Source organism: Vitis vinifera, chromosome 2 (genome assembly GCF_030704535.1).
Source record: "Vitis vinifera cultivar Pinot Noir 40024 chromosome 2, ASM3070453v1".
Classification (NCBI taxonomy): domain Eukaryota; kingdom Viridiplantae; phylum Streptophyta; class Magnoliopsida; order Vitales; family Vitaceae; genus Vitis; species Vitis vinifera.
In genome coordinates, this window is record NC_081806.1 from 3650194 (window position 1) to 3674681 (window position 24488).

Below are 24488 nucleotides of genomic sequence, written 5' to 3' on the forward strand. Positions count from 1 at the left end.
GATTTAGATAAGAAATATTTTAATATTTAATATAAATTTTATAATACTAATATTACCTATTAAAAATTAAGATTTTGGTTGCACCATCAACATTTAGTTAAATCTAAAAATAAAAAACTATTTCAAACAAAGCTTTATTTATTCATCTATCATGCTAATGGAGCCTCAGAAGTTAAAAAGATTAACTGGGCCATGGTTATAGAAGCCCAAAAGATTTATTGATGGGGCGGAGCAGGTGGGCCTGGCCTGCCATGTGCAGCTGTATTTTTTTGACTTGTCTTCAAGACAACAAGTCAACGCCTCCGTTCAATGAAGCGGATGTATCGGAAAAACCCAAAAGCTTCATTTTCCCCTCAAAACGCGTAAACCCCAAAATGAGCTTCTTCTGCAACTGCAGCAACCTCTCTACTTCCTTCTGCCTCCTCATCCTCCCGTTCTTCTTCACCTTCATCCATGCAACCACTTTCGAAATCCAAAACAGCTGCCCCTACACCATCTGGGCAGCCGCCGTACCCGGCGGCGGAAGGCAACTCGACCAAGGCCAGACCTGGAACCTTTCAGTGAGCTCCAACATAACGGGCCGCATCTGGGGCAGAACCAAGTGCAGCTTCGATGAAGCCGGAAGGGGGAGCTGCGAGTCCGGTGGATGTGGAGGCCTCCTTGAATGCCAAGAATATGGTTCACCGCCCAACACCATTGCCGAGTACACCCTAAACCAATCCAACAAAACTGATTTATTCGATGTTTCTCTGGTGGATGGATTCAACCTTCCAATGGAGTTTAGCCCAACTTCTGATGGGTGCAGAGGGGCCAATTGTACAGGCGACATTAACGGGCCGTGCCCAAATGAGTTGAGGGACCCGGGTGGGTGTAACAACCCATGTACCGTTTTCAAAAATTCTCAGTACTGTTGCGATTCCGGGAGCTGTGGCCCTACAACTTACTCCGAGTTTTTCAAGGATAGGTGCCCAAATGCATACAGTTACCCTGAGGATGATTCAACCAGTTTGTTTACGTGCTCCACTGGCTCTAACTATCGTGTAGTCTTCTGCCCTTGAATTATGGGTTGCTATTAATTGTTTGAAGTATTTTCTGAATTGCCGTGTAATTTTATGCTATGAGGGTATTTCTTCCTAAGTTTTGTTGGATGATCCGTTGAAATAAATACTCGATAACTTCTGTATTATTTTAAAAAGTAATGTATCAATATGCCCATTTTTAAAAGCTATAGTGTTATAAATTTCAAACTCTTTAAAATTTTGAGAGATGATACTAAGAACTAGCATACTTTTGTAAAAGAAGTCATAAAAGGAGAGTCATCTAAAAATTTTAAACTTTTAAAATTTTTCACTAAAACCAATGTCTCTCTCCGCTTGTTGACTCGTCTGGAAGTCAAGTCCAACGACCCCATAGCCGTCAACCGAAACCGTTCATGAAAAATCTGATCACCTTCCTCGCCAAAATGCCAAAATCCCAAGATGACTTTCTTCAGCAGCTGCAACAACCTCTCCACTTCCTTCTTCCTCCTCATCACCACTCTCTTCTTCACCTTCCTCCACGCTTCCGCGCTTCCACCTTCCACATCCAAAACAACTGCCACTTCACCCTGTGGGCCGCGCACGGCCGTTCCCCGCGGCGGAACGCAACTCTGATGGGTGGGCCAAAAAATTCCCAAATTATTGGGAGTGGGCCTTTATAAGTCCCAAATTGCTAGGGGTGGGCCAATGGGTAGTGATGATGTCATAGTGCTCTAGCCCAATTTTTTTTTAAAATAAACAAATAAAGGATTGTAATCAGTTTAAAATGTTGATATACGGACAAAAATTGAACATTCAGACTAATAAAAGTTAATAAATCCCATACCAATTGTTACTAAATTTAAAATCTATTTATCTAATGAAAAAATTTAGAGAAGTTAAAAAACTTTAACAAAAATAGGTATAATTCCAATAGAGATTATATTTGACAATTTTTCATACTAGTTCATGGACAGATAATGAAAGAAAAGTTGAATCATATTTTGTTTAATTTACTCTTCTTTTTTTTTAATATTTTTAAAATTATATATATTTTTCATTTCTCCGTATTTTCCCTTTTTTCTCTAAAAAAATATGTGAATATAACTTTGTTCATTTACAATTAATAATGTCTTTTTCCGCTAGTTTTCTCCAAGTGAACGATAAATGTACTTGCAACAAAGTGTGTTCAAATTATTTTTTCGGGTATTTTTTTTGAAGCTTAAGTTCATTTTTAGAAGAAATAGATAATAGTTTTATTATAATAGAGTTGTAATGTTTTATGTATTTTTTTAATACTTTAAACGTCTGTAATTGACCTTGAAAATAACAGTTTTTGAGCTTATAGTAAGACGTTTATACTTGTGGAGGCATCCGATCTAATGATTTGAAATATTTATTATTTGCGCAGTGAATAAAGACGTTGATAGGATATCCTTTTATCATTTTAATATTTCGACGGAGAGAGGCTTTTATCCAGATGGATGTAGGACCCACAGACTTCTCATTAATTTTTGATAATTATTTTATATTTTATTTTATTTTTAAAAAATTGTTTTCAAATGACATCGTCAAATAGGCTGTTCGTAATCATCACTTCCAATGCAACATCTTTCGTTGAATGGAAACTCAGAAAATCTAAAGTATCATCGTAAAATTCATGAGGAATATGCCAGAAGATGACCGTTTCAAACCTTTTATAATATTATTATATTTTCTGTATTTTCTTTCCGCAAATTTTCCTGAACTAAACACGAGTGATAAACTACACCTTGATTTGCGGGGAAAATCCATTGGCTAGAGATTGACTGAAAGCCAAAACTTAGGCTTCGTTGCAAGACATTTTGGCAGCCAACGACTCAGGCAAACACCGTAAAAGTCTAAAGAGACGCTGTCCGCCCAAACAATCCACAAATCTCTTATCTTTTTATCATCTAATACTCGGATTCTAGAAAAGTCTACTGTATCTCTTAGGTTATATTTAGTTTCGAAAAATACAAAAGAAAGAAAAAAAATATTAAAAAAAATAATTTTTTCATATTCGATTGTCTTATAAATTATTTTAAAAAAAATTAAATATGATTAAAATTAATTAAAAATTTATGGATTTTAAAATTATTTAATCTTTATATTGATGAGTTAAAATAAATAAAAATAATTTTTCATCTTTTAACTCTATTTTTTATTTTTCTTCATTTTTTTCTTTTATTTTTTTTCTTTTTTTTCTTTTTCTTTTTTATATATATTTTCCCTTAAATTTTATGAGAACCACATATAATCTTAAAATTTTAATAATTTTAATTTATCATTCTAATCATTCTAGAAAATTTCATCATTAAAAAATGTAAGAAAAAAAAATTAGGGTGAATAAATTATTTTTATATATTATTTTAAACTTATTTTATTTATTTTAAATTTTAATATAAAAATTGTATGAGCTTGTAATTAAATTTATTTTATTAATTTTTTTTTATAATATAGTCAAACATATATAAAAAAAAATCAATTTTATTAACAATTTTTTTCTTTTCTTCATTGATTTGCTCCTGACGCCATTTCATCTAGAATGGCATAGATAATTTAAAGCAACAGTCAAAGGTCATCCAAAAAATTGAACATGATAGGTTGTTCAAATGCAAGTTTACCGGTTCCCCGGATTCTTCTAAGTTCTGGCAGCTTGACTTCACTTCCGCATTCTGCATTGGAGATGTCACAGATGTATGGCCATGATTAATGCCGTTCTCTTCAGTCATTCCTATGTGTGTGGACGCGTGATGAATTGGAATCTAAGCAGGAAAGATGCACGCTCCATTCAAGTCACGTTTTCTCGTGGGAGGATTGTCTTGATTTTATTATGCGTGTATTCTCCTGACTCTACCATGGCCACTTGGCTTGCCAAGTCTAGAGTAAAGCCATGAGTGGACAATTCCATTTCTTTCTTCATCTTTTTCCACGGAATCAAGTCCAACAAAATGCTGAAATTTCTATTCGAATTAACCCACTTCTCACGTAATCTCCCAAACCATTGCCACCATTCATCTATAAAAACCCTACCATACATGCATCTCCAAAACATCAATTAACCCAAACCCATGTTAGTGCTCTGTCTTGGCTTGCCCTGTTTAAGAACATTCTCTTTTATATATATTGTTATACAACTTTCTACGTGATATGTTCTCATTGGTTTAATGTATTACTAAAAAATGTTCTTCAGGATTTTGGATGAGGTTGTGTTTGCATTAACATGATCACTTTCAAATTATTTTTTGTAGGCATGGTTCGTGCAGCTATCAAGTACAAATAGTTTGTGTAACTGGATGTTGATCGTCATCTTCATTGTGGTTACTTTTAATATCACTTTGTCTAAATTATTCTAAGACTAAACATGAAAGTTCAATATCATTTTGTTTAAAATAGTATAAGAAGGAACATTGAATATGCAAAACATTCATACGAAGGACAATCCGATAGATGCCTTAATAAAATCAATTAACACTGATAAATTCAATTAGTGCAAATCCTCTTTTGATTTCACAATAACATAAGCAACATATGATAGGGTAAAACTTAGAAATATGATTTCAAGTGAAATAATATTAACGTTAAAGTCATCTCACATAAGAAAAAAAAAGAAAAAAAAAAGAGCTTCTTTATGCTATCTGAGGGGCATCCATCCTTGATATTCTTCATCCTAAAAAAAACTTTTATTTTTTTGCAAGTTTTTATGTTATCTCCTCTAAATCGTAAAAAGAGAGGTTACAATTTTGTATTTATATGATGAATATTTTTTAGTTTTGTTCTTTGGGTTTCCTTCATAATTAAAAGGGTTTAATATGTAAGTATTTTTAATTATTTTATTTATTCTATTACATTATTATTTTATTATTCTATTTTTAAATTATGGGAGCATCATTTCAAAACACTACCTTTAAAAAAATAAATAAAAATATAGTTTTTTATATTTGAGATTTTAAACAAAATTTTATTTATAAAAATAATTAAAATTACGTTTTGCCTAACATGCGTACGTTGTAGTCATCCGCGGAGTTGGTTCGAGAGGACATTGGAAAATCACACAAAGTGATCATGTGCCTTTAATTGGAAAATAAACAGTGGATTTTCTCTTCTCTAGAATTGGTTGCTTCTCAGATAAAGGTCAAAATTCAATTATGATATTATGGAAAATAGTCCCAGTCGAACCAATTTTCAAGGCATTTGAAGTGGCCATTCATTCAAGAAAGGAAGTTTGAAATAAATTTTTCCAACGCAACGCGGCACGCACCCGGCCATGTTTTCAAGATGCCTTCCTACCTGTCCTCAGAATTCAGTATTCATGAATTTCCATAAAAGTTAGACAGGTTTCTGAAAATAATAAAAATGATAATGATGTGGACCCCTTGAAATAAATTCAGTATTCATGAATGGGCAATTCTGGTTCTTTCATCATCTTTTTATCTGTAATCAATCATCCAATCAAGTCCAACAAAATGCTGAAATTTCCATTCGAATTAACCCACTTCTCACGTAATCTCCCAAACCATAGCCACCCTTCATCTATAAAAACCCCACCATACATCCATCTCCAAGACACCGCATTAGCCCAAACCCATAAGAATTCTAAATACTTCGATTCTGATCATCTGATTCATTCAACATCAAAATGCGCTTCACCACCACCCTCCCAATTCTCTTCCCTCTCCTCCTCAGCCTCCTCTTTACCTCCACCCATGCAGCCACCTTCGACATCCTCAACAAATGCACCTACACCGTCTGGGCAGCCGCCTCCCCCGGTGGTGGACGGAGACTTGACTCCGGCCAGTCCTGGACAATCACCGTCAACCCCGGCACCACCAATGCTCGCATCTGGGGCCGAACCTCATGCACCTTCGACGCCAATGGGCGTGGCAAATGCGAAACTGGTGACTGCAATGGCCTCCTCGAATGCCAGGGCTACGGTTCTCCCCCAAACACCCTCGCTGAATTCGCTCTAAACCAGCCCAATAACCTCGACTACATCGACATCTCCCTTGTCGATGGCTTCAACATCCCCATGGACTTCAGCGGCTGCCGCGGCATCCAGTGCTCCGTTGACATCAATGGGCAATGCCCCAGTGAGTTGAAGGCCCCCGGTGGATGCAACAACCCGTGTACAGTGTTCAAGACCAATGAGTATTGTTGCACTGATGGACCTGGAAGCTGTGGTCCGACCACATACTCCAAATTCTTCAAGGACAGGTGCCCAGATGCTTATAGCTACCCTCAGGATGACAAAACCAGCTTGTTCACCTGTCCTTCTGGTACCAACTACAAGGTCACGTTTTGCCCTTGAAAGTTGGAACTCATTTTCCTTCACTTTCTTGGTGAATGAAAAGAGTACAAGACACCCAGGAAAGTTTTAGTTTTCAGCGTAGAGAAGAATAAATTTGTGCACGTAATGATAGTATTGTGCGCATGTGATGTGATAATCAGTCTGTAATGTGATTCCAGTGAAAAATAAATGAAGAAGCCTACTTACTCATTTTCACCTTGGATGAAACTTGTCAACCTATTTAACTTCTTTAACAAAAACATAGTTTTTGGGTTCAACCTCCATAATACAAAACCCTTCATTATTTTTTGGCCTCATTCATTTATTTATTTATTTATAAAAATAACTCTTTCTTTTAAAACACACATATAAATACTTGAAATAGTTAAGGACATTTATGTTAAAAATTGATTACTCTTCAAACAAAAACATGGAAGAGGTTAAATTCATAAATATGAAGACTATTTCATCCCTTTTAACTAATTAATTCTTAAATGAATTACATAATATATTACTTGTTTAATAATTTGATAATATTTGAATTTATATTTTTAATACGATTATTATTTGTATCAGATTTAGATTAACTTATATAATAGAAAGCTTAGGCTTTAACACTATACTAATATAACCATCTTACACAAATTGCCACCCCATTTGTTGTTGGGACTGGTTGGAGGAACACACCTAACCCAGCCCACCAAATTTGCAACTGGATGGCTTGAAATTTAGGCCCATGATGTCGGCCCAATTTATATTAATGAGCCCAAACCCATCAGCATACACTTTATGAAGGACATGAAATCCAAATAGGCTGATATGAAACGAACCCCTATAAAGAAAAAGCCAGCAAATCCCAAACTGAAATTCAGAATTGAATATGTGAGAATCTTTCAATTTCCAACAACACCCGACAGCGGCCCATACTGATATAGGCTGTCTTCAAGCAGAATATTTTTTTTTTTACTACTAGATCTGAAACAAGTAGTGGAAGCCCGAACAGGCCCAATAGATTCCTTCGACACCCGACAATAATCTACGAATCAAACAGGTTTCTAATTTGAGTACAGATCTAATAAACTAATTAATAATTCTTTTTTCTTTTCTGTAAAATAAAAAAGGACTTTTGAGCTTGAATTTTTTTTCAGATTAAATCTAAGCGGTCAATAATATTTCAAAGAAATGTTTTTTTTAATAATAAAGATTAATTTACTAGTTTAGGGATAGTAAATAAACTATATTTATTGAAGCCCGATCCAAGCTTCAGTGACAAGGGTGATAAAACAATACTTTTATAAATCTAGAGAGTAATCATGAATACCTCTAAAATCATAATAAAATCAATTTAAAATTATTATTTAGATTTTATATTTTAAAAAAGAGTTAAATTTCTTATAAATTAATAAAGCTTAGTTTCAAGGACAAGTGTTAGGAGACCATGTGTGATAAAAATAAAAATAAAAACCCCAAATGGGAATAAGATTTTTAATATTTTTTAAATGTTCTCATAAAATTATTATGAAAATCGTAATTATTGGATCTTTGATAGTCGTATTTGAGAGGCTAAATTAAATCTTTTATAATATTCAATTATTATTGTTTGAATGATTTATCCATTTTATTTAAAAGTAGTATATTGTTACACCCTAATAATAATTATAAAAATTATTTAATATTTTTAATAATTAAGAAATTATTTTCAATTTTATAATAATTTGTGAAGTTTTAATTGAAAAAAAACATTTTTAATTAGATTTATCCGATTTGAAAGTAAATTTTAAGAGAATTTCTAAATTTTGTATTTGAATCGGAAGTTATTAAACTTCTCACCAATTAACATAAATTTAAAAGTAATTTTTTAACTATCATGTTTTATAAATCTTTGTGTAAAAGTTTTCCAATCAAACTTTTTGACTTTAGACCTGCGTGGGATTGAAAGATGTCCCACACACACCACGCGGCATCAAACTCCTTGATATTAATCTTGATCTTATCCTCGCCAAATAGGAGGCCATGATTCCATATTTCCATTACACTCTGTCACGGACCACGGCCACCTTCCCAAATCCCCAGATCAACAAAAACCAGCACTCCATGCCTCGGTACCTGGGCACAAAAAGTCAAAGTAGCCGCCTCCATAAAATAAGTGGGACACTGATCGACACATGGCATCCTGGCCTGGACTGCAGAGCAGAGGATCATCCCCAAACTTTTATCCTCACGAGGAGCCGCCTGTACTTTAATGAGAAAAGTAGAGACGTGCCTTTATTTGCACCAAGCCAAAACGCAGCGTTTCCTCTATATAAACCCCCTGGTGTCATTGATGAGGCACAAGCCAAAATACACCACACCTGACATCTATACTCCGATTGTCAGCTCCAAGCTTCCCAGTATGAGCGACTTGCGCATCCTCTTTATCTTCTTCCTCTGCTTCATCTCCTCCATCCATGCAGCCACCTTCCAAATCACCAACCAGTGTTCTTACACCGTCTGGGCAGCTGCCTCTCCCGGTGGCGGCCGCCGCCTGGACCGCGGCCAAAGCTGGACCCTCAACGTGCCCGCTGGCACCAAAATGGCCCGAATCTGGGGTCGAACCAACTGCCACTTCGATGCCAGTGGTCGTGGCCGGTGCGATACCGGTGACTGTGGCGGCGTCCTGAACTGTCAAGGCTGGGGTTCTCCACCAAACACACTAGCAGAATACGCCTTGAACCAGTTTGGTAACAAGGATTTTTTCGATATATCTCTCGTTGATGGGTTCAACATCCCTATGGACTTCAGCCCCACCAGCCGCGGGTGCCGTGGAATCAAGTGCACGGCGAATATCAACGGGCAATGCCCGCAGGCGTTGAAAGCTCCGGGAGGGTGCAATAACCCGTGTACCGTGTTCAAGACTCCGCAGTACTGCTGCAACAATATTAAATGTGGACCGACAGATTATTCGAGATTTTTCAAGACCAGGTGCCCAGATGCGTACAGTTATCCTCAGGATGATCCCACAAGCACATTTACATGCCCTGGTGGAACCAACTATAGGGTTGTGTTCTGCCCTAGAGGCTCTTCCAACAATATTTTTCCTCTGGAGATGTATGGAAGTGATAGTGAGGAGTAAAGGGTCTTCAAAATCCGAGTGAAATAAGGCATGTATGTGAGCCCTCCTCAATTATCTATCAGTACTAGTAGGTTGTCCAGCATAATGTTACAGTTCTATGAACTTGTAGCTTTCTTTTCATCTGTAGCTTTCATGATCTCCATGAGATGGAAGGTGAAAAGACAATAACGGAAAATTAGTCGTACATCCTGTTTAGTGTCGTGTTTGTTTGTCTTGAATGAAAATAGGCGATGTGGGATAACGTTGTTTGACTTAATGATTGCCTGGTTCACCTATTTACAGGTGGACCATTCCAGTAAGACGAGTTTGGCTGAATATTGAGGGCCCACAGAAAGAAAATTTGGAAAAATTAAGCTATGTTTGGTTCTCAGAAAATTTGAGGAAAAATATAAGGGAAAGAAAATACAAAGAAAAAATAGAAGAAAAGAAAAAGTGAAAAAAAATAAAAAATGGATTAAAAGTTGATAAGTTATTTTTATTTTTTACTTCAAACTCATTTTATTTATTTTAACTCATTAATATAAAGATTAAATAATTTTAAACTATATAGGTTTTTAATTAGTTTTAATTATATTTGATTTTATTTTATATTTTTTATAAGATAATCAAACATGAAAAAAAAAAAATTTTATATTTTTTTTCTTTTCTTATTATTTTTCGGTAACCAAAGATAAACACGTTTACCAAACACATGGATTAATTAATGTTTTCTCAGTGCAACCTTTTGAATTGAAAAAGTCTTCTTATCCATATATCTTTCCTCCACTACTTTTTTCTCATCGGATTCTGACAGCTCCACTTAGTCGCACAAAAAATCGCAAAATCCCTATTATGAAGCCCCATACTAGGGAATACCGTATACCATTTATTGCACCTTGTGATGATCATGTAAAACCATGGAATCTAGAACCCTGAACCCTGAACCCTGCCATCTACACCAATATTTCACGAAATCTAATCATCCTATCAAGGAGTTTAGGACTGCAAATTTGTAACCATGGTGAGATGTGGCCCAGTCCAACTTAATTGAATGGGCCGCATTTGGGTCGCAGTCTCATGCTTGAAGTTAAGGCCTCCTAGGGCCCAACTTATACATGGTATCAACTAATCCTCCTATCTTTTATTTATTTATTATTTTTTTCTCCCATAAATTTAAAAAAAAAATAGAAAATCATGTATGGATACACTTCTTATTTTTCACTTTTAAAATTAGAAAATAATAAAAACTTTTATATAAAATATAATGGCCCTTACATAAAAATATAAACAAACCTTGTCACCTTGATTTTTTTTTTTAATATTTTTTAAAATCATTATCTTTATAGGATAAGTCAAGAGCTCTTACATTTTATGTAAGGATTAATATCATTTTTTATTTTAAAAATAAAAAATAAAAAGTGTATATGATATCAAGTATCACATTTCCTTAATTAAGATGTATTCTTTATAGAGACTTTCTTATTTTATTTATATTTCCTCCTTATATTTCTATATTATGATATGTTTTTTTTTAATTATCATTACTATGTATATGTATGTTTAATAATTAAACAATTGGCTTTTTATATGAAATATTGTTATATAATAAAAAAAAATTAATTCTTTCTCATTATTTTCTCTTATTAGAATATTGGATAGATTACGAAATCACTTAATTTTCTTACATTTTTTTGTCTTCTTTTTATTTGAATTTTTTTATAATTTTTATAAATAAGTGTTTTTCTTACTCCATAGGTTCTATTTACTAATATACAAAACTCCAAGTGTAATCTATGTCAACTTTATCCGTTGGCATGATGTGTTGACTTTGACTTTTGATTTCTTTTAATGTAATAAAAGTGTTCATAGACTAATCGTCCAATATTATTATTATGTGATTGAGGGGTGTCTTCATAATTTTATATTGCAAAGTGGATGAAGCTAAAAGGGAATTATGTAAATATGCATTATTTAAAAAATATAAATAAAAAGAGAATCGAATAAAAAAATATTTTTTATAAAAAGTACATTTTAAAAAAAATAATTCTTATTTTATGCATTGGGATGATACCTGCCTCACGTTACCTAAACATATTTTTACATGTATTTTGGTCCTACATAACATTATTTTAGATTTAAAATACATTTATTAATAAAATAATATATCATTGTGGACCCCGTATTTCGGCTCAATGCGTTTCCCACTCGATGGCGAGCTCGATTTTCATTTTGAAAAATGATTTAATTGGTTAAAAAAAATGACTTGGAGTCGCCACTTATTTTTGTTTTATTTTTAAAAGGGTAAACAAAATAAGAAAAAAAAAAAAAACCTAAGTGTGACTCCTTATTTAGGGTGGTCTGTGAAAAACCGGATCGAGTTCGGGGGTCAGGTTACTTATCGAGAAGGTACGGTAGAGACCGTAGTACCCCTCTAAGTCTCTAAAGTCGGGTCTCTACTAATAAAATGAAACAATCATGGCAATTGATTAATCGAGCATGGATACCAGATAAATATTACTCAAAACAAAATAATTGAATGAATAGAAGAGACAAAGAATGTACCTGAGTGATGAACCGGTTTACTTCAATGAAAGCGAATGTTAGCAATTAAACACAGAATAATCACATGCATGTCATAGAGTGGAATAAATCAATCACGCGTGACAAACAAATCAATAAATAAATCAATCAATCATAAAATCATGTATGTGAGGCCCCCACCAAAGCCCAATCGATCTTGCATGAATTAATCTCACAAATTCCATTATTCTGAAATTATGAAAATGACATTCACGCTTATATAAAATCGAGATAAATAGAAGATTATTCGAAACCCGAAAAACATTAAAACTGTTAAAGAGAAAACTGAATTTTTGAAATTTATTTAAAAATTGGAGTCTTGGGAATTAAATTTAAGGATTGGATTTTTATGGATTAAATTCGAAAGAAAACATAATTTTGAAAATTATTTGGGAAGTAGAAACCATGAAAGTTAATTTATAAAAAACAAATTATGAAAATTGGGACTTTGGAAATTAAATTTTGAAAGAAATTAGAATTAAAAATTATTTATCCTTAGGTCGCTGGTTCGCCATTTTGTGGACCCCGCATTTCGGCTCATGCATTTCCCACTCGATGGCGAGCTCGATTTTCATTTTGAAAAAAAATGATTTTTATTGATTAAGAAAAATGACTTGGAGTCGCCACTTATTTTTGTTTTATTTTTAAAAGGGTAAGCAAAATAAGAAAGAAAAACCCCATGATCACTCCTTATGCTTGTTCGGATTCTCATACGTGCATGATCATTTAAGGTATTCGTAGGTTCATTCATCAATTGCCACGTCGGCTTTTTTATTAGTAGAGACCCGACTTTAGGAACTTAGAGGGGTGCTACGGTCTTTACCATACCTTCCTGATAAGTAACCTGACCCCCGAACCCGATCCGGTTTTTCGCAAATCACCTTTTCCAAATTAAGGAGTCACACCTAGGGTTTTTCTTTCTTATTTTGTTTACCCTTTTAAAAATAAAACAAAAATAAGTGACGACTCTAAGTCATTTTTCTTAATCAATAAAAATCATTTTTTTCAAAATGAAAATCGAGCTCGCCATCGAGTGGGAAACGCATGAGCCGAAATACGGGGTCCACACTCATCCTTATGTGAATTATGTTGGTATGAGTGACCATCCTTATACTTATAATTGTTTCGGTAAAATGAAAATTATTATTTTTAAATTCACTTAAAAGATAACTTTTTTGGGTTGTACTTTGATCATATTTTGTAAAGAGAGCATGTTTACCTAAATCGCCTTTTGAAGTCGTTGGATTAAAATATTCCTTAGCTTTAGCTCTCAGTCATTATTTTATAATTAGTAGCTATCATTTTCTCATTTAATATTGATTAATCATGACCTCAGTTTTTCAAAACACGTGCCACGTAACCAAGAATTTATGGAAGCAACCGCGTATGATGGGTCGGCTCATTGAAGCAACCGCGTGACCGCGTCCAACGTTTTCGGATTCGGATCCGAACCATAGTCCGGTTCGGTTCAATTCACAGCGGGTTGACTTCCACTTTTTCATACGTGCTATAAATCTTATGTCATGATCATCTTTCCCACACTTCAAACTTTTTCCAGGAAAACAGATTCGGGGGAAGAAAAGGTTAGAATTTTGGTTTGCATTTGGAATCTGTTGCAATTCTCAATCAGAAAATGCCTCAAGGAACACTTGAAGTCCTTCTTGTCGGTGCCAAGGGTCTCGAGAACACTGATTTTCTCTGTAAGTTTCTGCTGAAGTTTCACAGATTTTCTCGTTTTCTTTCTTCTTCTACTGGTTCACGTTGAGATTAATGTCGATGTATGTGAATTTATGTTGGTTTTTGGTCTTATGGATGTGGTGCTTTTCATATTGTTGTATGATCTTCTGATCAGGATCTAGGTTTTGACTCTGAGAGAGAGTTTTTGGCACTAGGATTTGATCTGGGTCTCGTACACAGAGATTTTAGCTTTTTGAGAACTGTTACTCTTTTATCATTTTTTTGAGGCAGGACCACGTTTGGCTGCTGAGAAAGCAGAGGATGGAAGGGAAAACTTTTTTTCAATTAATGAAAAATCCTTTTTTTTTTTTTTAAAGCGTTTCATTCTTGTTCTCCATTTCCCCACCAACCAAATAGATGGTTTTAAGTTCTTTTTTGTTCTTGTAAGCAGTAAGTCGGATAGAGGTTCCAGAAATCCCATTAATTCTTAGGGTCTTTGCAATTTGATTTGACTTTAATGATCTATCTTCTATATCTTCATGGATGGTGGCTATAGTTTTAACAGATCTTGATTTGTGCAATATTTATTTCTCAGCTTAGTATCATTCTTATTGGGATCTAAGTTATAATTTTTTTTTTTTCAGTTTAAATTCTGCTTCACACACTTCTTGTTGAATTGGTGGTTTTTGATCTTCTTCACAGAGACGCTGGATTAATAGTTCACAGTTAAGGTTAATTTAGTAGGATCAATTTGGTTGGGTTTAGGTCATACAATTTTTGTTTTCAATCATATCTATCAAGAGAATTATTAATTAAGGAAAAAGAAGTTTATTATCTCCTCGGAAATTTATTATCATCTCTGTTTGTATTCTTGTCTTGCTTAGATTTCTTTAAGTTAAATAAGCTACATTCATACTTAAAATATGAGATTTCCTTTGGATAGTTGAGAATTGACAAAGGCAAGTGTGTTTTTCTGATATAGAAAGTGGATTTTGGTAATATTTGTTTCTGTTTTCATCCTGTCCATTCATTTGAATCAGTCTTATCTGTCGAGTATGAAATTTTGGACTTATACTGAAGCAAATTGTTTCAATTAATTGCTCATGTGTTCTTTAGGCCATGATCTCCATCGCTATTGTGTATCTCTGTGTTTCCTGATTGATGGTATTTAATTCTTTTGGGCAGGTAACATGGATCCTTATGTTGTTCTCACTTGCCGCACTCAGGAGCAGAAAAGCAGTGTTGCATCAGGTGTGCTCTCTAATCCATTTGATTTGTAAGCAGAAAATATGCATAACAAAACATAACAGATCTGTACCAGTTCTATATTCACATTGGAAACTGTGGATGCAGGAAAAGGATCTGACCCAGAATGGAATGAACATTTCGTATTCACCATATCTGAAGGCATCTCAGAACTCACCATTAAAATAATGGACAGTGATAGTGGTAGTGGTGATGATTTTGTGGGAGAAGCAACGTGAGTACTAGTTCCTACCTATGAATATTTCCAGCCAGCAAAGTTCAATGTCCTATTTTTCATTTTGATAATGCTAAACTAAGGATTTACACAGTCAGTTTCTGCCTTGTCTAGTACCACCAATTCTAATTCAGTGCTACTTCTGTTAACCAAACATGGTTAGTGAAAATATGTATTTTGAAGATTCAGTTCTAGCTTCTAGGCATTGACCAAAAACTTGTACAAATACTGCTAAGAGAAATCAGGATGGCTTATTTTAATTCTCATGTAAAACACAATGGGACTGGTGAACCTGGTAAGTATTTATTTGTAGGTAGTGCCAAGGAAGGTTAATTTGATGCTTGCTTTGTTACCCTTGCAGCATTCCACTAGAGGCACTCTTCACGGAAGGAAGCCTGGAGCCAGCACCGTACAATGTTGTTAAAGACCAGGAATATTGTGGAGAGATTAGAGTTGGCCTCACTTTCACTCAGAAGGTGATTTTCTATCTTTGTTAATTTGCATGAATTCATATGCATTAGCAGAGAAAAAGAAATGTGAAACCCTCCTAAAAACTTGCCCTTCATGACAAGGTAGCAGCAGCTCAATGAGTTGCCCTTGATTTGACAAAGCAGGCATCATTTCTAAATCTCACTGTGACATTCATAATCTCCACTATGATATATGGGATGAGGCTTCTTCCTTTTTTCCCCCTTTGATAGAGTTGAGAAGGCACTACAAAAGTGCTGCTGAACTGACAATTTTTTACTTTCCTTGCCATAGGGAGAATGTGATGGGGAGTCCTGTGCGCAGGAGGAAAACTATGGCGGATGGAAAGAGTCTTCTTATTGAGTATGAGGCAGTGCTTCTGAACTTGTGGTATTATGTGGTCTGAGGATGGAAATAATTAGACCATTTGGTTCAATATATTTCTGATGTTGAGACATGTGGTTGAGGAATTTCAGTTTGATGTTAGTGTGTTGACTCATGAAATGTTCATCTAGTTTCATCTGTTACAATCAAGTGTTCTCCCATACTAGAAATTTTGAATTAAATGGTAGTGTTAACAACAACATAGTTTTGATGGATAATCAAATGGTGGTGATCAGCTGTTTGCTGACAAGTGTGCCTAGCAGTAAAGAACTTGGTTATATTACTGATTGGAATAATGGAAAGTACTGGCTTTGCTCAAAATCAAAGCCTGAGTGGAGAAGTGGAAGATTGAGGCTGAAACCAGCTTATTTAGTCAAGTCTGTGGTAGTGGTAGGTTGTACACAGCTTGGGTCTTTGGGGCATGAGTGCTGAGCAACAGCTCCTAACCCAACACTTCCACCAAATAAAACATAAGTTCATACCTACGGCTTTGTTTGGAATGGGGGAAAAAATAGGAATTTTTTTTTAAAAAAAAATAGATTTCTTTAATTTTAAAATATATGACTTTCCAATTGATTTTAATTATATTAATTTTTAAAGATTAATTGGTTGATGGGAGTCTCAATTGGTAGAGGTACCAATCAACAACCAAAGACCTACTCCTTACCATGGTCACTTCTAGTGGTCGATTGTGTGGTTTGCCTAACGCTTACTTTAACTTGGAATAAGCTTTTGGAATTCTTTATAATGTGGTTAATCATTCAAATCTTTTGAAAAGGAACTTTTATTCAATTGACTGAGTGCATTCACACCTAAATTTGCATAATCTATTTTAGTGCCCATTCAAATCAGCTATTCTGTGAATTATACTCTGGTTTAAGTTAGAGGTTGTATTCTTGAGAGACTACATTCTTATACTTTGAGAGAAAGGGGATTGATTTAGTGTGAAAGGATGCTTAGATGCTTGTAAAGATTTTTTGAAACTTTGAATTCAAGTATACAAAGATTGAATGGATTTAGTTGAAAAACCTTTGTGAAATAAACATAGGCAATTCTTGAACCATAAAAAAATCGGCCAATACCCCATGCACCTCTAGAATTGTATTAGCCTAGACTTTCATATTAGATTTAGGCCTCTTATTTAAGACTTTCTCCTTTCTGGTAAGTGTAATTAGAAAAACAAAAGGAAAAGGCAAGTAATTTGTTAACTTTCAACCCTTGGAGAGAGGACCACTGGAGGCTCAATATCAGCATCAATGACTGTTTCCAAAATTATCTCTCTTTCCCTTCTCTCTATTCTTCAAATGTCTCTCTGTTATTTGATACAACAGTACATAATATGCTGAAAGGTTATACAGACTGTAAAATCTAAGCAGCAAATGCAGTACATGAATTAGGCACAAACTTGTGGCCATTTTCTAACTTTAGGAATGAGAAGTAGAGGATGTTCCTTCTGTATATTGGCACCAAACTTTTCCCTCATGTCTATCTCTTTAGGATCACCCCAATTCGGAAGAGACCAATCAAAGAAATGAATCCAGGAAACCAGAACCGGGGGAATCAGCTTTACAGCCATGGGAAGTCCAGGGCAGATTCTCCTTCCTGCGCCGAAGGGTATGAATTCAAAATTAGTCCCTTGAAAATCCACAATTGAGTTCAGGAAGCGCTCTGGTTTGAATACTAAAGGGTCTTCCCAACTCATGGGGTCTCTTCCAATGGCCCAGGCGTTTACCAGTACTTGAGCATCTTTTGGAATCGTATAGTTCATCACTTTGCATGATTCAAGTGCACGGTGAGGAAGGAGAAATGGTCCAGGTGGATGCAGCCTCAGGGTTTCCTTGAGGCAAGCTTGAAGGTACGGTAGCTTCCGTAGATCGGAATCTTTCAGTGTGCTTTTGTTGATCTCTGTGGTGAGTTCTTCACGGATTTTCTTCATGGAGTCTGGACTTCTTATCAACTCTGCCATTGCCCACTCAGTGGTTACACTAGTAGATTCTGTACCAGCAATAAGTAGCTCCTGCCAAACATCATCTGATCTGAGCTTGAATAGAAAATCGGAACCAATTGGGCGACAATTCCTTTTCAAGTTAAGCAACGATTAAGTACAAAATGAAATGATGTTATAATGATTCAATTAATTTAATTTCTTTGCCAAAATCAAATAACCACGATCATAGTCTCTTTACTTATGAAGTGTTCCCACCACATGAATAACATAATTAACCTCTTACAGAAGATTTATTATGGCAGTTCAATTATATCTATAAGTGCAAGAGTGGAGAGAGTCAGAGAGAGAGAGAGAGATCAAACCCCAAGTAAAAAGTTAATCCGATCATCTGTAAAACCATCGTTGATTAGAGCATCGAGAAAATCATGTTGCCTAGTAGCATGGCTCCCTTTTCTTTCTCTTCTTTCTTTAACGATAGGCTGCCACAGACTAAACAACTCCACAAAGGAATCCCTGGATTTCTTCTGTAACCTCTGAAGATCCAACCCACGTAGAATTGGATAATAATCAGCTAAATTTGGAGTAGACATCACGTCCACGGTTTTCTTGACACATCCTAGCATCCTCGCAACTGCAGTCTCATCCTCCAAACTGACTAGATCTTTTGATAATAGAGCATTACTTATCATATTCAGTGCAGTAACAAAGGCTAGTTCTTTAAGTTTCACCACCCTACCCTCCATTGAGCTCAAGAATCCAACCACCTCCATCAGTTTTTTCTCTCGTAAACATGCTTGTGACTCGATGGCTTTGCCCGAGAAAAGTTGAGTTCGGCACATTGTACGCAAGTACTTCCATCTGTCATCACACTCAAGCGACCATACTATTGAGTTATTATAGAATTCTGAGCTCTTTTCTGGCATCACTCCCGGAACATATCGGGCACAGAAAATACGGTCATAAGAGCTGAGAATTTCTTTGGCGGCGGCCGCCGATGATCCCACGATCAGAGTTTGAGTTCCGAGTCGTAGTGAGAAGAGCGGACCATAGGATCGTGCAAAGTCGGCCATAGCTATATGACGCTGTTTCCCTATCTGGTGAACGTTGCCTATGATTGGCCATGGATATGGACCCGGTGGAAGTGATATTGGAGACTTTGATTTGAGATGCTTGAGGATGAGAAAGATGAGAGGCAGGAGAAGAAGGATCAAAGGAAAGAGATTGGTTCCTTCAGTTAAAGCTGCTTCATCCATTAATTTGATGAAACAAAGCTGGTTTTTGCCGTGCAAAAATTGTTTGTGCAGGAGCCTTCTTATAATGGAAGATGGAGTTAAAGGAGAATTCAGCCATTTACAATCCTATAATAGATTATAGATCTGTCGAATTCAACTGGTCCACCCACTTTGAATTGTAGTTGCGGATATTGCTGATAAAAATCCTTGTAATGAAAGAGGGGCTAATAAAGAATCAATCATCCAGATCTCCTGTCAATGACGGTGTCATTTGAAAAGGCCCCTCTTTGATTTTTAGTGCTTGAATGGATTGAAAATCAATGCCATTCGTTAACGTTTTGAAATTATTGCATTTCTATTATACCTCAAAATGATAGTAAGAAGATTTTTATGCAATGATAGGGATGACAACTATAATAAAAACCTCTCCTTCCTTCACTCAAGTAGTCTCTTCAATCCTATTGACTCTTAAGACTCACCAATTACTTTAAAATTTGGAGTAGGTTTTTTCAAAATAAATTTACGAAAATGTCCACTAAAAATATAAAAATCGAGTTCTACACTGATCAGCATTCAGATATCCTATAATTTCGAGATAGGTCGACATTTAAATTTCACTTATAATTTTTGGTTTTTAATTTTCTGATATTTCTATATATCATAGCCATAACTGAAGTGTTGGATTCAATGCAATGATAGAACAGAAGAACCAACCTAATCTAATACATAAACAAATGGATTTAAAGGCGAGGAACCATTTTATCTACTTTGAAACTGATAATTCTTTAGTGCATTGTATAATAGGATTGTCTGTATTTGATTGTATATGAAATTGCAACTGGTTAATAGAGTATTGCTACTGTTGGTCCTGCTTTCCTGCTATAAGGCCTTGATAGTATTTTATCCCTCGTTTTCTCCCTGGGATATTTGGCTGCTTCATAAGGAGACCAATCACACACCAGGAAAAAAAAAAGGTCATATATTGGTGGGTAATGTGGGATGAATTATACTTAGGGGAATGTCTTGATTTCCATTTCTCCAAAGAGCGATCTCTTAGCTAGGTAGTAAAAACCGATTAATCGATAATATGGGATTGTTGTTTGTTGCCTTGTCTGCTATGAAGACTGCATATTGAACAATTAATCATGGACAGGAACTGTTGGAAGAAGTAAGTTGGTTAAGCTTGGATTTATTAGTCTTACATCAGTGGGTGTCTAGGAAATTTGAGTACGGCCGGGAAATAGTACTGGAAAGCCTCCTTTACTGTAGTTTTACCGTACAACAATGGAGTGTATTCATTCTTATACAACAATTTTATATTCCTTCATTGCTATAGATATCTATAACTCTCCAATATCAATAGGTGTGGAGAATGCAGAAATCAGTTTCCATCTGTCCCTTTCTTGACTCCATGCTGTAGGTTTGGGCAGAGAATGTTGTGTTTTAGAAATGATTCTCCCAATTCTTTTCCAACAGATTTCTGGGAAAAACATATCAATGATGTTGCTTGAAAAACATAGGCATGGTGTGCAATTTGCTCTCTCTCCTGAAAAAGCAAATCAATAGTGTAGTATAAGAAAATATAGTATCACCAAGTTGGCCTTTGCTTTTGATGATTATTTTTTGTCGAAGAAAAAGCAAAGGAAAACCAAGCCCTTCTATATTCCCTTGACATGCATAAACTGAATCATCCTGCACTTGATTCATGGAAAGAACAAAAGATCACATGGTATGCGCAACTGTAACAATCTCTTGGGCATTTGCAAACTTATTGGAAGATTGAAAAACAAAATAAAGAGGTTAGTAAGCATAATGTCACAGAGTTAGTTGTTTACTAAGCTCATGCGGCACTTAGACAAGGCAAAACGCTTGATCTTGCTAAGTCAGCCTTACTTCCAATGCTTAGTTTGCTAGGCTAAGATGTTTGCTACTCAAAAGTTGTAGAAGACGTAGTAGGCAACTCTTAAAGAATGAAAGCTTTATTGCTTTCAAAGGAAGCTATACAATACTTAGTAGCTCACTTGCTTGGTCATGAAGTGATTTGGGTGGTGCTTTGGCCAAATGAAACCCTCACCTATTTATAGGCACCAATAAAACTCTCTGAAACCTTGAAGGGTTCTTTACATATCAAGAAAATTCTAGAATACCCTACACAATTCTATGTGCAACCCTATGTACAAGAAATCTCTAGAATTCTCTAGAAAGCCTTGGACTCCTCTCATGCCTTCCACCATAGTGTAGAGATGTGTGGACATTTCCAGGTATCTCTAGAACTTTCCACACTCTTCCCTTCAATGACTTAGTGTAGATGGCTCCAGGAGTCTCCAAAAGCTTTCTAGGCTCTATATAAACCCATGAGGAGGCTCATTTGAAGCATCCTGTGACAATAAGCTATTTCTCTTGATTCTCTCATTAAATGCCTTATGCTTCATGAAAATTGAGCAACTTAGTATCTGGATAGAAATCAATAATATTCCACTCGCTGCAAACATGAGTAAGTGAAGGCCATGTAGCTACAAACCATAATAGACTGAAATGTGATGCGAAACATTACATCTTTGCAACAGATCACAAGTTACATAGCCACACGCAGTACAAGAAGTTGGAAGAAACGTCTCTTGGTCATTTTCTGCCTTTAGGAATGAGAAGTAGAGGCTGTTCCTTCCGTATATTGGCACTATACTTTTCACTCATGTCTATATCTTTAGGATCACCCCCATTCGGAAGAGACCAATCGAAGAAATGAATCCAGGAAGCCAGAACCAAGGGAATCAGTTTTACCGCCATGGGAAGTCCAGGGCAGATTCTCCTTCGTGAACTAAAGGGTATAAATTCAAAATTATTCCCTTGAAAATCCACAGTTGAGTTCAAGAAACGCTCTGGTTTGAATACTAAAGGGTCTTCCCAACTCATGGGGTCTCTTCCAATGGCCCAGGCGTTTACTAGTACTTGAGCATCTTTTGGAATGGTATAGTTCATTACTTTGCATGATTCGACAGCGCGGTGAGGAAGGAGAAAAGGTCCAGGCGGGTGCAGCCTCAGGGTTTCCTTGAGGCAAGCTTGAAGGTATGGTAGCTTCCGTAGATCGGAATCTTTCAGCATGTTTTGGTTGATCTCTGTGGTGAGTTCTTCACGGATTTTCTTCAAGGATTCTGGACTTCTTATCAACTCTGCCATTGCCCACTCAACGGTTACACTACTAGAGTCTGTACCAGCAACGAGTAGCTCCTGCCAAACATCATCAAACATCTGGGTGAAGTCAATATGATCTCAGCTTAAATCGAAAATGAATTTATATGAATAACACTGGAAACAAGTGGGGAGATGATTCTTTTCATGTTGAAGAAATAATTAGTACAAAATGAAATGACGTCTACCATAATGATATAGCATTGTTTACCAAAATCAAATGATCATCTTAACTATAAAGTGTTAATACCACATGAAAAACATAACTAACCTCTTCCACAAGTAATTTAGTATTGAATAGTTCAATCATATCTGTGTGTGCACAAGTGTGGAGAGAGAGAGAGGCAGAGAATTCAAACCACAAGTAAAATGTTGATCTGATCATCTGTAAAACCATCGCTTATCAGAGTATCAAGAAAATCTTGTTGGCTAGTAGCATGGCCGCCTTTTCTTTCTCTTCTTTCTTTAATGATAGGCTTCAGTATACTACAAAACTTCACAAAGGAAATGATGGACCTCTTCTGCAGTCTTTGAAGATCCAACCCTCTAAGAATTGGATAGTAGTCAGATAAATTTGGAGTAGACGTCACCTCCAAGATCGTTTTGAAAATTTCTCCCATCATTGCTAACGCTTTCTCATCCTCGAAAGTAACAAGATCTTTTGATAATAAAGCATTACTTATTATATCAATGCAGCAACAAAGCCTACATTTTTAAGTTTCACCACCTTACCCTCCATTGAACTCAAAAACATAACCACCTCCATCAGCTTTTTCTCTCGCAAGCATGCTTGTGACTCTATTGCTTTGCCTGAGAAAAGTTGAGTTCGACACATTGTGCGCAAATACTTCCACCTGTCATCACACTCGGGAGACCACCCTACTGCGAACCCGTTCAAACCAGTTATTCTGCATGGTATCACTCGAGGAACACATCGGGCACATAAAATGTGGTCATAGGAGTTGAGAATTTCTCTGGCAGCGGCAGCTGATGATCCCACGACCAAAGTTTGAGTTCCTAGTCTTAGCGAGAAGAGTGGAACATACGATCGTGCAAAGTCGATCATAGCAATATGGCGTTGTTTCCCTATCTGGTGAACGTTGCCTATGAGTGGCCATGGATATGGACCCGGTGGAAGTGATGGAGACTTTGCTTTGAGATGCTTGAGGATGAGAAAGATGAGAGGCGGGAGAGGAAGGATCGAAGGAAGGACACTGACTCCTTCGGTTAAAGCGGTTTGAGCCATTGATTTGATCATGAAACAAAGCTGGTTTTCGCCGTGCAAAATTGGTCAGTGAAGAGGCCTTTTTATGAGTGAAGATGGGCCAGTGGAGAATTCAGCCATTTACATCTCCTTTAATAGGTACCGTATTCAACCGGTCCACACTTTTTGGATTCTAGTGCCGGGTATTAGTGTATTACTGATAATGAACCTTGTAATATAGAAGGGAGGCTAATAAAGATTATTAGATTAAAGACTACAATAATTTGGGTTTCCCCATCAGTGATGCTATCATTCAATAGTGTCCTACTGTTTGTTTATCCTACTTTTGTTGATGGAAAATCAATTCATCCACCGACTCTAACAATGAGCGGAGAGGAGTGATTCCAAAAGAATGAATGTGATGCATGTCAAAACCTTATCATGTCATTGAGGTTTTGGTAATAAGATTTGATTTCAAAATTTTATCATGTCGTTAAGGTTTTGATAATGAGATTTGATTTTATTTGGGTGATAATTTATGTCGGTGGATCATGATAGATGATTATAATGAAGCTTATGGAAACCTTAAAAAGCTTGAAGACGATAAAAATTTAGATAGGAGAAAATGAATTTACTCTCTAAAACCAAATTATACACTAACCAATGGTGTATTAAAGAGCCCCTTTAATTAATAGTGAAACCAATAATTTAATGGATAATGCATCAACTGAGGGATCACCATAAGATATTCTCATTCTTTCTAATTTGCATTTACATCATGATACTACTAAAATGACAAGAAAGGTTAAATAATTAAAGTTTGGGAGAATGTTGACTTTATTTAAACAAAAGAATTTTTTTATGAACTCTAGCCTTTAGCCTTTATGTCAATAACACCATAGGTAAAATAG

General features: G+C 35.7%; 5 protein-coding genes across 6 annotated transcripts; 3 read left to right on the top strand and 2 right to left on the bottom strand.

The window, feature by feature from the left end:
- The first annotated feature begins 5602 nt into the window (after nt 1-5602).
- TL1 (VVTL1) lies at nt 5603-6629 on the top strand. Its single transcript, NM_001281132.2, has one exon. The coding sequence runs from the start codon at nt 5677-5679 to the stop codon at nt 6343-6345; it is 669 nt and encodes a 222-aa protein (NP_001268061.2). The 5' UTR covers nt 5603-5676; the 3' UTR covers nt 6346-6629.
- A 1973-nt stretch (nt 6630-8602) lies between these two features.
- Nucleotides 8603-9772, top strand: LOC100263272 (protein P21). 2 transcript variants are annotated; one of them, NM_001405802.1, is made up of 1 exon: nt 8603-9772. In NM_001405802.1, exon 1 carries the CDS (start codon nt 8648-8650, stop codon nt 9434-9436), a length of 789 nt encoding a protein of 262 aa, NP_001392731.1. In that variant the 5' UTR covers nt 8603-8647; the 3' UTR covers nt 9437-9772. The 2 variants fall into 2 exon arrangements, with proteins under 2 accessions (NP_001392731.1, NP_001392732.1); NM_001405803.1 differs by having other exon boundaries at nt 8675-9674.
- Nucleotides 9773-13480: 3708 nt separating this feature from the next.
- Nucleotides 13481-16204, top strand: LOC100258133 (elicitor-responsive protein 3). The gene is made up of 5 exons (XM_002282890.5): nt 13481-13695; nt 14858-14923; nt 15026-15152; nt 15514-15628; nt 15915-16204. The coding sequence occupies exons 1-5, from the start codon at nt 13629-13631 to the stop codon at nt 15981-15983; spliced, it is 444 nt and encodes a 147-aa protein (XP_002282926.1). The 5' UTR covers nt 13481-13628; the 3' UTR covers nt 15984-16204.
- Nucleotides 16205-17251: 1047 nt separating this feature from the next.
- On the bottom strand, nt 17252-19282 carry LOC100244525 (probable (S)-N-methylcoclaurine 3'-hydroxylase isozyme 2). Its single transcript, XM_010662958.3, has 2 exons — nt 18315-19282; nt 17252-18021 (listed from the first exon to the last, which is right to left on the bottom strand). The coding sequence occupies exons 1-2, from the start codon at nt 19203-19205 to the stop codon at nt 17398-17400; spliced, it is 1515 nt and encodes a 504-aa protein (XP_010661260.1). The 5' UTR covers nt 19206-19282; the 3' UTR covers nt 17252-17397.
- A 2524-nt stretch (nt 19283-21806) lies between these two features.
- On the bottom strand, nt 21807-23619 carry LOC100249676 (probable (S)-N-methylcoclaurine 3'-hydroxylase isozyme 2). Its single transcript, XM_010663747.1, has 3 exons — nt 23106-23619; nt 22733-23031; nt 21807-22412 (listed from the first exon to the last, which is right to left on the bottom strand). Exons 1-3 carry the CDS (start codon nt 23617-23619, stop codon nt 21807-21809), a joined length of 1419 nt encoding a protein of 472 aa, XP_010662049.1.
- Nucleotides 23620-24488: the final 869 nt, after the last annotated feature.